The sequence below is a fragment of the Lactuca virosa genome, chromosome 2, assembly GCF_052849685.1.
Source record: "Lactuca virosa cultivar CGN04683 chromosome 2, Lactuca_virosa_CGN04683_v6, whole genome shotgun sequence".
Classification (NCBI taxonomy): Eukaryota; Viridiplantae; Streptophyta; class Magnoliopsida; order Asterales; family Asteraceae; genus Lactuca; species Lactuca virosa.
Window position 1 is genome coordinate 249471203 of NC_136427.1, and position 14136 is coordinate 249485338.

The window sequence follows — 14136 nt, forward strand, 5'->3', positions numbered from 1 at the left end:
GCTGATATCTTGAGAACAGAGGATTATATGATCACTTATCTAAAATGGCGCTTCATAGTTCAACAGAGTTTTAAGAGCTACGATTGTCGGTTGGTTCCTGAAGGCATATAGGAAAATATAGTTATTAGACTTATCCAAGTGGGAGACTGTTGGATAAGGTGTCTAAGTCCATAACTTTATTTGGTATATACTTGACCCGACCCGGAATGGTCCATTTGGGTTGCACTTCACCCGAACTTTTTGTATGGTTAAACCTTTTGAGAATTATATGTTTATGATTTGTTAATATATTATAAGTTATAATATATTAATATGAAATCATATTATTTAATTAGTATTGATCATAAATTAATTTAGAATTAATTTGGTGATAAAAAAGGTGACTAATTAAATATGGGCTCTTGTATTTATATAAGTGGGGGCTAATACTCATTTGGAATGGGTTTGGCATGCATGGGAGTCCATGGATAGTCCATGGAGCTTTTAACCCATGGATCCTTGGAAAGGAAGAGTCATGGGTATTAGGGTTTACATGGATGTTACCCTAATTCCCCACACTATATAAAGGAGCTTATGATGCTTGAAATGGCACTAGTTGTGTGTGTGTAAGAAGGTGGCCGATTTCTATAAGCAAACATACACTCTCATAGTTTTTCCAAGTTTGTGGTGATTTGTGATTTCCATTTTAGGCATCCACATTATTGGTGCTTGGCTCTCAAACTCCAAGGAATCAACTCACTATTGAAAAGGTATGTAATTCTTCTAGCTTTTATGTTTAAAGTACCCCATGCCATGCTAGATAGGTTATAAACCTTGGAAAAACAAATTTGCATGTATTCATAGTAAAACATAGATCCAAGGTTTCTAGGGTTGCATCTACACCATAGGAGTGTTAGGATGCTCAAAACCCATCATCAATATGGCGCATCATGTACCAAGATGGTCCATGATAGCGCAATAGCTTCTTCATGGCGAAACAGCAACCCTAGTTGGCACAACAGGGATCTAAATGGTGTAAGAGCATAAAGTATGGCGCACGACATCAATATTAGAGCAACAACATCACCATGAGCAACAGGTACATGCATGGCTCAACAAGGCCATGCATGGCTCAACAGGAAAACAAGATGGCGTAATAGGAGAAGAAGATGGCTCAAGAGTATCCCTCTTGACCCATCTCTTCATCATGTGGCGCAACGAGGACCCCTTGTTGCTCCATATCCCTTCCAAATGCTCCAAACCTCTTCCAAGTGCTCCAAACTCCTTCCAGGTGCTCCAAACCCCCTTGAACACGATCCATTCCTTTGGCACTTGATCAGTTCCTTTGTCTGATGATCCATTCCTCTCTCAGAAGATCCGTTCCTTTGTCACATGCTCCATGAACCCCAAGTGCTCCATTGAGGTCCAAGTGCTCCAAATGCTTCATGAACATGATCCAAATGCTCGAGTCACATTTAACACTTTGATTTATGATTGTGATTTATGATTGTGACATTTGGAATGATTTTTAAAAATGGAAATTTTGCCTTGATTTTTAGGATTTTGAAAGTTATGTAAAGTTGAAACACATGAACACCTCCCGTTTGCGTCGTCTTTATGTTTTCTATTTCACCGTAGACAACGATGGCATCTTCTTTTGAATTTCTATCTCACTATAAGGAATGTTTGTTTCGTCTTTTGAATACTCACTATGTTAGTTGCTATAACGACCCTCTACCCCATACAAAGTATAAGTATCCTTCTAGTTTATATAAATTATGGAAATATAAAGATCTGGATTTAAAGGATTCTAAATTAAGAAAAATATTATCCTAGTTAGTGGTTTGGAATCTCAATTTGAGATGATATAATTTAAGTTTGATACTAGTAAGTATTAACCACATAGAAAGTTTGAAAGTGTTTTAAATTTAAGTAACCGAATAAAGTTGATTTAAGTTTAAGAAAGTTAGCCTTTTTTTGTGATTTTGAGGATGAAACCATTCTAATGGATGATTAATTATAACATAGTATTTTTTTGCTAGAATTTTTAAACCTTTTAAGTTTAATTATTTTGAGAAAAAATATTTTAGTTAAATATAAGTAATTAAAATATACTAATAATTGAAATAAATAAAAGTTTAATGAGTTTAAAATTTTCAGTGTTATTATAGTTAAATTAGGGTTAAATACAAAATTTAAGTTCAAAAGAAAAACTTATTAAATTGGGAAACTCGGTTATAATTTTACTGCTAATTGATATAATATGAGTATTAGGTGTGAAACTCATATACTACACAAATTTATTAAAAATAAAAGTTTAATATTAAGATATAAACATTAAGCATTTTTGAAAAAGATAACAATATATGAGAATTTGTGTATGCGATATGTATGATTGAACCAGGAAAAAAACTTCGTGATTGATACCATAAATAGAAATCTATGTAAGAAGTTGACCTTGATTTATTTTGGAAAGATTCTTGCAATTGAAGTGCCATAATTAAAAAGGTAATATCGGTGATTGTGCCTTAAGTATAAAAGATTAGAAAGAGTAGGATAAACATGAATCTCGAAGGATTGATTTAAACATTTAATAGAATTAATACTTTATATATATATATATATATATATATATATATATATATATATATATATATATATTCGTACACAACAATTTTTCTCCATACACAACAATTTGTGTTTTATAGGATTGTACAATACAACATTTTTATAGCACAAATTGTTGTGTATGGAGAAAAGTTGTTGTGTACGAATCAGCTTCTATATATATATATAATATATATATATATATATATATATATATATATATATATATATATATATATATATATATATATATGGAAAAGTGAGTGTGAGGCTGTTATACATGTAACCTTAGGTGTGGAACCATATAATACGATGTCGTTCTAGATGAAAATAAAGTTACGTGCATTTCAGTACACCTAAGGATGCATATACATTTTATAACCAATATGCCTTTCTTCATGGATTCGGTATACGTGTTCATTGGAGCTTTAAAAATAAGACCACAAATGAGCCTTACCGGAAGACCTATGTGTGTAATAAACAAGGCTTTAAAAGTTTGAAGGGCAATAGTTTATGTGGGGTGGCTAAGAAACGTCGTAGAAATTTGAGGACCGGATGTAAAGCAATGCTTAGGATATCAAAAGGAAAAGATGGGGAATGGTTTGTGGATGTGTTTAATGACACACATAATCACAGTTTGAGTACAAGTCCTACCAAAGTAATGAAACATTGTTCTCATGGGAAGATCCACCGCTCAATGGCTTGTAAGTCTCTTATGGTGGAACTAGGTCAATCAAGGTTGAGGCTTTCTCAAATTAAAAAGGCTGTAAATGCAATGAAAACTTCATATGATGTCGATGTTACCTCAAAGCAATGCGCCGATGTTTTATCTGAACAACGTAAACAATATAAAGGTAAAGAGTTCTATGGGCTGATCAAACATTTCCAAGATAAAGCATTAGTAGATAGTAATCAGTATTTTTCCGTGGATTGGTTTGAAGATGGGTCTCCTAAAAGTGTTTTTTGGGCTGATGGAAGATCACGAGAGGCATATACTAAATTTGGGGACGTCGTTGTGTTTGATGCCACATACATGACAAATAAATTTAAGATGCCATTTGCTCCGTTTATTGGTGTGAATCATCATGGCCAGTCTATATTATTTGGTGGTGCACTGCTAGAAAATGAAAAAGAAGAAACTTTTCGATGGCTATTTGAGCATTTCTTAAATTGTATGTTTAGCAAGTATCCAGTGGCAATGATAACAGACCAGGATAAAGCTATGGGTAATGCAATCAAGAAAGTGTTTCCAAACACTCGACATCGTTTATGTGCATGGCACATTAAGAAGCATGAATTGGAACATCTACGACCACTTGTAGCCCATTATAGTGATTTTAAAGAGGCCTATATACAATGGGTAAAGAGTGATACAATTGAAGAATTTGAAACCAATTGGGAAGTTATTCACGGTAAGTATAACATCGGAAGTAACAGTTGGATAAACGATATGTATAACCAACGAATACATTGGGCCAAAGCTTTCTTGAAAGATGTTTTCTTTGCTGGCATGACTACAAGTGGAAGAAACGAGAGCATTCATTCATTTTTTGACGGATTTGTTAATTCCAAGACCATGTTGAATGAATTTGTACTCCAATATGATAAAGCAGTTGACTCTCGAAGGGCTGCCGAAGAAGATGAAGACTTTAACACCATGAACTCCAGTCCGATCCTTTCTTCTGTTCACCCGATAGAAGCAAAAGCAGGTCACTTTTATACGAGAAAAATGTTTGAGGTTATCAAAAAAGAATGGATAGAAGCTAATTGTAATTTAACTCATAAGACTTTAAGTAAAACCACAGAAGAAATCAAATACAGGGTTGGCCATCTGAATATTGATAAAATACATTGGAGAATTGTTATCTTTCGTTTTATGGATCATGTGAATGTCATGTGTTCATGTGCTAAGTATGAAACATATGGGATATTATGCAAGCATAGCCTTTACGTGATGAAGAAAAGACATGTTGAAAACCTTCCTGATCACTATATTTTACCAAGGTGGACACTTGGTGCTAGGTACAAGGTGGGTAATGGTAACATTGCACTAGAAGAAATGAATTGTGAAAATGGAGTTAGTGCCTTAACTTTATGGTGTGTTCGTTCAAACTACGATAAAGCAATCGAACAAGCAAGTGACTCCCCTACAGAGATAGAAAAATTCAACAATTTCGTGATAAATTTTTTAGAAGATCAAAAGATTCGGAAAAGCCTAAAGCATTTGAGAATGTTTCTCAAAATCCTTACAAGAGAATTTCTCAAGTAGACATGACACCTCAGTTATCTGTATCTGTTCGTGATCCTATTGCTCCGACAAATACGAAAGGGCGTCCAAAAAATGCAACTAGAATTAAGTCTTCTTTAGAGAACGTGAAGAAAAAGAGAACCTGCTTTTACTGTCAAACACCAGGTCATTATGCCACTGGTTGTCCAAAAAGAAAGGTAATTTTAATATTTTATTGATTCTTCATGATTTTTTCGCGCCATACTTATATTCATTATTATCAGGTGGACGAATCCGTAGCAGAAAAACAGCGATGAAAATGGGTAATCAGGTGGATGGGTTCTTTTTGTTGTCTACATGTGTTTCTCGTTGATGCTATGAGGATGTGTGCTTTGTGCATATTGTGTTTGGTTTCTGTTTGGTATCAGTTTACCTCATGAACCATTATTTTTTTCCTTAGAGAGAGCTTACAACACATTTTGGTTAATTTATGCAACTTTAAGATATATATAGATATTAATCCGTTGAATGCTTTTAGAAACATGAAATATTAATGAATGAATGCACCTGAGATTTTGTTTAATGGTTTTTATCTCTTGATCTAAATATATATTAAACTATTAGTTAGTGTATCTAATTGTTTATTATATGTTGGTCTTTTTTTGTCTTTGTAAATGGTTACAAAAGGTACGTTCAAAGTAACCATATGCCATTTGAATTAGATGTGTATTTATTTGTGACTTTAATCATATTTAAGGAATCAATTGCAGGGGATATGTAGCTACTTTCAGTAAAACAAATGTAAGTAGGTTGCTATTACGGGTAAAAAGATATAAGTATGTCGCTATATATAACAAGTAAATTTCAGTAGTATCGAATTTTAAAAAATTGACAGAACTATGAAACTGGGAAAATTGAATATATAACAAAATTCGTTCAAGTAATAATGTTATAAAATTTTACATAGAAAATATTATGGTCTTTGTTATCATAACTAAATACAATATTCTGAGTTTGATGTCTAAAACAAATACAATATTCTAAGTTTATAATTTATACAATTCAAACACCCAAGGAAATTGACAAGATAATAAGCATCAGTAAAAATTGGTTTATACAATTCCCCAAATGAAAAGAACTCAACTTAGAAAATGACCAACTAAAAAAAACTCAATTTAGAAAAAATTTGAAAGTACAAAAAATCCAAGCTAACAAATAAGAATCCGCCAACTAAAAAACTAGAAGTAGCAAAAATTTGGGTTGCTGCAAGTTTCAACTCTGATCAATTGTTACTTTCAGTTGTTTTTTCATGATCTAATCTCTGTCCCTCGTTCTTGAAGTTGGCCATTTGTCAAACATCCTAGATTCTTGCATGATCTTCCCTCAAGAAGCATCCTTGGCTGTCATGGAAATTGGAAAACCTTTAAATAGCATATACACACAACGAACATATTGAAATATCCATTGCATACTTTTAACCTTCATACTTTTGTAGCTTATTTCTTTTAAAAGACGGATAATTTCAACTACATCCACCTTACTTAGATAATAAACTACTACATTATGTATTTTTAATGGCTTATTTCATTTAGACATTACATCAAACACCTACTAAGCATTCCAATAAGCAAGAACTATAAGATATATAATGTCAGTTACCTTCTGCTAGTGTACAAGCCATTCAATCTAATACAACTTTCACATAAATTAAAAAGAATTTTGACATGTTACTGTAACTTTTTGCAAATTATTCAAACCACTACTAAAAAACCACAATAACATGCTACCCACTGGAACATGAAAAACAGAAGTCAAAATCAAATGGCAAAGAAATGGATTCGGGACCCACGTCTTGTCTTTCAACATTTTAAATCCTACAATCAGAACAGGAAAGGAAGAAAGATTTGATGCAAATATTCAACTTCAGGGGAAACTTACTAGAACGAAATAAGGGAAAGGGTTGTATAAAATGGGGATTGAGGAGCAATACGAAGACCATGGAAGAAGCTGAACTTGTAGCCCATTATGGCAAACCAATATCGTTGTCAAGGAAGAATAGGAAGATTCAGAATCGTATGATAATAGCAACAACCACAACAAAATCGATGGAAAAGAGCTAAGATTGAAAAATTAGGGCTCGAGAAAAAAACCAAGGAAATCACTGTGGATTTATAATTTAAAGAAAACGACGTAGTATATATGGTTCCACACCTAAGGTTACATGTATTACAGGCTCACACTCACTTTTCCTATATATATATATATATATATATATATATATATATATATATATATATATATATATATATATATATATATATATATATATATATATAGGGCTAGGTTAATGTTTTTCTTATATTTATTATGTGCTACAATGCACCAATAGAAATTTAGTAAAATTAAATAATTATTTAATTAAATAGAGATAAATATTAAATGATTTCCATAATTGTATGTATATTAAATGATATCCATAATTATAATTCACTTTTTATAGAAACTAATAAAATTCATCATTAATGTCAGGAATAACATTCTTACAGAATGAATTCGCGTCTAGGTTTTATATATGAGTTTGTTTTTTGTTTCATGACACACTCACTTAAAATACAATAAAGTTGCATGGAATATGAAGAACGAGATTGTATTCTACTAGAATACACTCTCATTCTGTTAGAATACACTCTTAATTTTTCTAGATACGAATTCATTCTGAAAGAATAGTATTATTGACATTAATGACGAATTTAATTTGTTTCCATAAAAATGAATTATAAGTATGGATATCATTTAATATACATATAATTTTTACTAAATTTTTATTGGTGCATTTTAACACACAATAAATGTGAGAAACATTTAAACCTACCTCTCTCTTTCTCTCTCTCTCTCTCTCTCTCTCTATATATATATATATATATATATATATATATATATATATATATACACACACACTATGTTATAACCCGTGGAAACCACAGTTGTTATTATTAAAAATATTATATAAACAAATAAAATAAAATATGAACAAAATAAATGTAGCATAAGTTTGATTTGTATAGTTGGTATGTAGAATAATATAATCTTTATTTTATAGGATTCATTAAAATTATGAATGATTTAAAAGGTTTTTGAAATAAGATTAGATTTGTGATTGAAATATTGAAATGATTTTGATATTCTTACCAAAAAAGTGGATTTTGAAATTTTTAGAAATAATATTTCAGGATTTAGTAACTAAATATTTTGACACTATGTTAAAACCTGTGGGAACCACGGATAAAACATTTTTAAAATTTTATTAAATTAAATATATCAAAAAATAGAACTTTTGTATAGATTGTTTAAAAGTAATATATATATATATATATATATATATATATATATATATATATATATATATATATATATATATATTTGATATACGTTATGTATGTGGAGATATTTAATATAATTATGATTTATAAAAACAGAATATAAATTTGAATAAAGTGTAAACAAAAACACATTCAATAATGAAAATGATATTGATATACGAAAAATTAGATATAATAGAAATATAACAAAATTAAATAAATACAACACAATAAATTACAAATTAAAAACTAATAGTAATTGTTTATAAATTTCTAAAAACTTCCTTATACACAATATTGGAAGTTTAATTTGTAATTCTACCATTATTATCTAAAACTAACAACTTTAATCATTCTCTTATTTGAACTCTAGATAAAGCAACATAAAATTGTCCATGTGAAAAAACATAATCTTTAAGATACATACAAACCTTTGATAAAGATTTTCATAAGTTGGAGGTGGATTCTTTAACTCTTGTAGTTGAACTTTGTCATAATCACAACATAAAAAAAAATTATAGTCCCTTTTTTTGACCTCTAACAAATTTATCTTTCCATAATTTTACGAAATATGTTTGACATACAACACTCTCATCACCATGATCTAAGTAATCTGTTAATTAAGATTGACATAAAAATAATTAATCATGTAAGTGTATATAATTGAAAAGGGTTGAATAAACAAATATAATTAAATTTTTGTATAATAATTACTTTTTGATATACCATAGCGTATGTTTTCAACATTTGGCCATCGTTATTGTCTTCATCAGATCGTAGACCAATAATTGGAATATAAATTTGCATTCTTCCTTTTATTTTATGATTTGCATAAGTTAACCTGTGTATGAACTTAATGTTATTGTAGATGAATTAATGGATATAATATCATTTGAAAATGTATAGCATTGTTTGATATTTGGTAATGGTGATTCAAATCCATTATTGGAAAAATGAATGGTTGAGAAAAAAGTTTGAAGGTATACAGGGACGGACCTAGGATTTCGTAGTAGGTGTTGCCGATGGCACATTTGTCATTTTACTTAGTGGCACAAATGTAGAAAAAATCAAAAATTCGAAAATTTTACACTGTATCCGAAAAAATAAGGGGTTGCCGGTGCCACTATGGGCACCATAGTGGAACCGTCCCTGAAGGTATACATTGTTAAAGATGATAAAATAATAACATATATTTTAAGATGAAATGGTAAAATAATTTCGTTACCATTGTAAGTGCTGGATAATAAAGTTTTAACATTTAGATGGATCGTTTTGACATATTTGCACTTGATTTAGATGCGAATACGTTTTTATTTTCATGTACAACTCCTTTTGATTTGGCTCGAAAAAGAAATTGTTATGAGAAATGCACAAATATTTAAAAAAGCGTTAATATTATATGAAAAATAATATTCATAAAGGGATGATAAAAAAAATTGATGATGTAAGATTTTTTTTTATATATATGTTTAAAGGAAACATAAAAAGTTTAAAAATAATTAAGTAGTTTACCGTTTTCTTTCCTTTGTAAAGCATGTGATGTCGATGAACTTGTACCGACTGATTTGCTTATACATTTTTTTTAATTATTATCCAAGTATAACTTTGTTATTTTTTTGTCTAGCTTGAACATAATAGATGTTCATATTTGAGTTTGCACAAACATATAAATAAAATAGTTATGAATGGAATTACTAATGTTGATTAACAAAGCTGTAACATATACAAGAAACGTATCATTAGGGCAATTTGAGTTGATAACATTTATAGAAGATGTAGTTTAACCGGTAAATATAGTGTACAAATGTATATTTTTTCTATTATCCAAATATAAATTATTTAATTTTATCTTCTTCTTAAATGTATATTTTTTCTATTATCCAAATATAAATTATTTAATTTTATCTTCTTCTTAGTTTTAAAAGAGTCCATATTAATGTTTAAAATATGAAATATAAGAAATTTTATAAGTTTATAGAAAACATGATATGCAATAACTTATTTTTTTTAAATATAAGAATAAATAAATATGAAGAATAATGAGAATATAGATTAGCGATATTGAATTAAAAAGATAAATCTTTTAAATTTGAATGGATGTATATAGTGTTATTTGAGATTAATATGAAATAACATAAACTCTTGTATTTTTAGTTATTAAATAATAATAAAAAAATATCGGTTGGTGTTCTAAGGGTTGTGATAGTCCAAAAATATATGAAACTTTATGTTTTTTTCCAAGCCACAATTAAAGATCTTACGGTTTATATAGGCACATTTAATTTATTGAAAAAATATTAACAAATAAATATTTAAATGGGAATTAAAACTTCATCAAATTTTAAAATTTATTTGTCAAAACTTATTTATGATTCAAATGTAAATAATATCCATTTACAAAATTAATTAAATAAAAAGCCAATTAGATTACTACTATAAACAATATTGAAAAATCGTTAATTATATATATTAATTTAAAAACAATAACGAAGTACCTACAAAAATTACAACTAAAAGGGAATACAATTATAAATAATAAAAATACAGGGGCCATTTATGTTAGTGTAACATCCCAAAATCCAAGACCAAAAATTTTATTTTTAATTTAATAATTTATAAAACAGATTATTGAAAACATCATTAAGTTATCTCATATCATAAAAACTCATAAGTCATAAGTCTCAAAACATGTCATAAGATAATAATGTCAAAGTACAAATCCCAAGAACATCATAGTGCGGAAAATCGTGGTGTGATGCGCTGCAGTCATGCCGGCTCCTTTCCTTTTGAAGAAGAAGTACCTGAAACCAAAACTGTAAACCGTAAGTACGAAGCTTAGTGAGTTCCCCCATCATACCACATAAACACCAACTGTCAGGCATATCTGGGTGCCCAACCTACCCTGCTGAGCATACATGGGTGCTCAACCTACCCATGTTAGGCATACCGAGGTGCCCAACCTACCATTGTGAGACATACCGGGGTGTCCGACCTACCCCTGTTAGGCATATCTGGGTGCCCGACCTACCCTCCGGTTTATCTTAACCGGTTATGGGGACTATTTCACCTCTACCACTACCACATAATGACATATCATAAACATACTGCTAGGCATATATGAGTACTGTCTACCCCTTCGATCTCTTTCAACCGGTAACCGGTGACTATTTCACCCCTCCTACCACTATCACATAATATCATATCATCCTAACACATAAAGCATAACATATAGTGGCATACCAGACCATTATCACAAAGACAATCATCTCAACTATAAACAACTACTAGTGGGCCGGCATTGGTGCCTTCGACCCACTTCTACTGGAAGGTAACTCACCTCAAATGCTTTAAAGTAGCTGGAAATCCTCGGCTCCGACAATCCACCAAACTCAAACTCCTATACATAAAAGATTTCCTTAATTACCCTATCATACTCATGACCCCTTAAGGGTCAACTTTGGTCAAAGTCAAAGTCAAGGTCAACACCCTGGTCAAAGTCAACATTCTGGGTTGACTCAACTCGCCGAGTTGGCCCATCAACTCGCCGAGTTCCATAAATCATAAAACCTTGAAATCGCGATCCAACTCGTCGTGTTCTTTCACGAACTCGTCGAGTTCCCCTCTATCCACAGAATCGGGACTTCTCCAATCAACCCGTCGAGTCCATCCTTGAACTCGTCGAGTTCTTCCTTTTACAGAATCGGGACTTTTCGACCCAACTCGTCGAGTTCTTCAGTCTGTTAAGCTTTCTTAATGTATTAAGCCATTATTCTTCGAGTCTAAATCCCATATTCCAGATCTGGGTCGAATACACCTCTAGGAGGGTAAAGTTTCCGACTTTACCCATTAAGACCCATCCTAGAAGAAATGAGCCCTAACCCTAGCTCAAAATGGCTTAGTTACAACTTAAAAAACCATCAAAACTTCAAGATAAGCCATAGGGTCATAGATCTGGACTCTAGGGACAGTTTGGTCACGTAAAGTTCCTATCTTTACTTGCATGCATAGACTACTTGGCTCAAAAGGCCAAAAAGATGGTCCACAAGTTGCATGGGACTTCCATGGCCATATAGTTGGCACCTTTATGCCATGAAGTCCCCTATAGACCCTAGATCTGAAAGGTTTGCCCCCGTGGGATGTCCAAGTCCCAAAGACCAACATTCTTGGACCATAATATGGAAAAAAAACCTCCTAAAACTAGATCTAAACATACTATAAACAAGGTAGGAGCTTTATACCCCAGATGAACCAGAAATGAAGCTCAACTTCTGGATCTACTCTTCTCTTACACGTCCTTGCTCCTTCTTCAAGTATCATCTTCTTCAAAATCACAAAGAATGCACAAAAATGGCTCAAAACTCTCAAAAGTGGATTAGGGGTTCGTGGCTAAGGTTTGGGACAATGGAGGCTGTAAACGAGGCCAGCTTATGGGGGTTAAGGTGTTTAAATAGGTGCAAATTCCCAGATATAGGGTTTCCCAAAACCTGTCCAACTCGTCGAGTTGGTTCTTAATTTCCCGCATGCCAAAATCATTCCCACTCGTCGAGTTCTCCCCCTTGAACTCGATGAGTTGTCCTCTTAAATGTAAGATATCCTTCCTTAATTAACCTTCCAGATTCCGGGTGTTACAGTTAGGGACTCATACATTATTCTCTATTTCTCTAAAACGATTTCTGTATTATACTGTAAGCATGTGTTCAATTCATAAGAAGATGATTTGCAACGAAGAATTTTGAGGTTATAAAGTAAAAAATCAAACATCGATTTAAACAAAAGAGGGAAATAATCGGTGGATGGCTTGATATGGTATGAGGTAATCTTCAATATTGATTCTGATTTGTTAATAGACAAAAAGAACCACACCTGGAAGAAGATTGTATTACTTCAAAAGATTAGGAAGAGGAGTTCATGCATAGTGGCTCAGTTTGTGTTGGTCTTCAATTCGTATTACGTGGTCTAATATGATTAAAGCGAGGAAGCCTCCGATTAACCTCCGATAAACAACAGGTAAAAATTTAGGTTTTTTTTGGAGATAATCAAAAAAGGGTATTGTGGAATACTTTCCACAGATATAATTTCAGGATATATACTTTGATTGTTGTGCAAATTTGAATCGATAAATTATCTCCCGTATATTCTGAAAATTTTTGATTCCCGCTTTTTTAATATTAGTAGATTTTTCGTTTATGGGTTTCAATTCCAATTGAAGTTAATGCCCTTGCAAGTTCAAAACATAATACACCTAGAAAACATCATTGATATAGATATTATAAAAATTTACGTCAAATCAACTATCAGTTCAAAAAAGGGTAAGATAAGAATTGTTAAGAGCTCGATGCATAAAGGACATTTTGGGCAATCATGAGTCTATAGCTTTCACTGAGGTATTTTTGTATTTTCAATATGTAAGAAGAAAATTGTTGGAGACTTGTAGTCTTGAAAGAATCTAAATCATTAGTTTAAGAAATAATTTTGATAATCATAAGAGTTGTTTTTGTTTTATTAGTTTATTCCCTTTCTTTGTATGTCAGGAAACTTTCTTATTCTCTCAGTCTCACCATTTATATTCATCCACCTATCAAATATTTAAGTTGTCAAATTTGAACTCATTTCATCACTTGTTATCTCTAATAAAAAACCAACAAAAAATTTTGTTTTTCATTATATTTTTTTATATCTCGTACGGGTTTTCACTAAATCCGTAAAAAGTTGATTTTTTTTGGAATAATTCAAGTGTGTTATTCTAATTGTTTTCTATTTTGACATTGTTAAATTGAGTTTAGCAGACACAAATAGAAATTAACCATCATTGCAGACAGACAATTAATTTTTATTGTTCATAATGTGAAATAGTGTTTCAAGAATAAAATCCATATTAAATCGAGGTTTAAAACTAAAAACTATAAAATAATCAAAATTTTAATGTAATTTATTTATATTGAGTCAAGTAGAAAAAATAAGTTT

The 14136-nt window shown here is 31.1% G+C and overlaps 1 protein-coding gene across 1 annotated transcript; it reads left to right on the top strand.

Moving 5' to 3' along the window:
* The first annotated feature begins 2837 nt into the window (after window positions 1-2837).
* On the top strand, window positions 2838-4855 carry LOC145158395 (protein FAR1-RELATED SEQUENCE 5-like). The gene is made up of 2 exons (XM_079077299.1): window positions 2838-2845; window positions 2938-4855. The coding sequence occupies exons 1-2, from the start codon at window positions 2838-2840 to the stop codon at window positions 4853-4855; spliced, it is 1926 nt and encodes a 641-aa protein (XP_078933425.1).
* Window positions 4856-14136: the final 9281 nt, after the last annotated feature.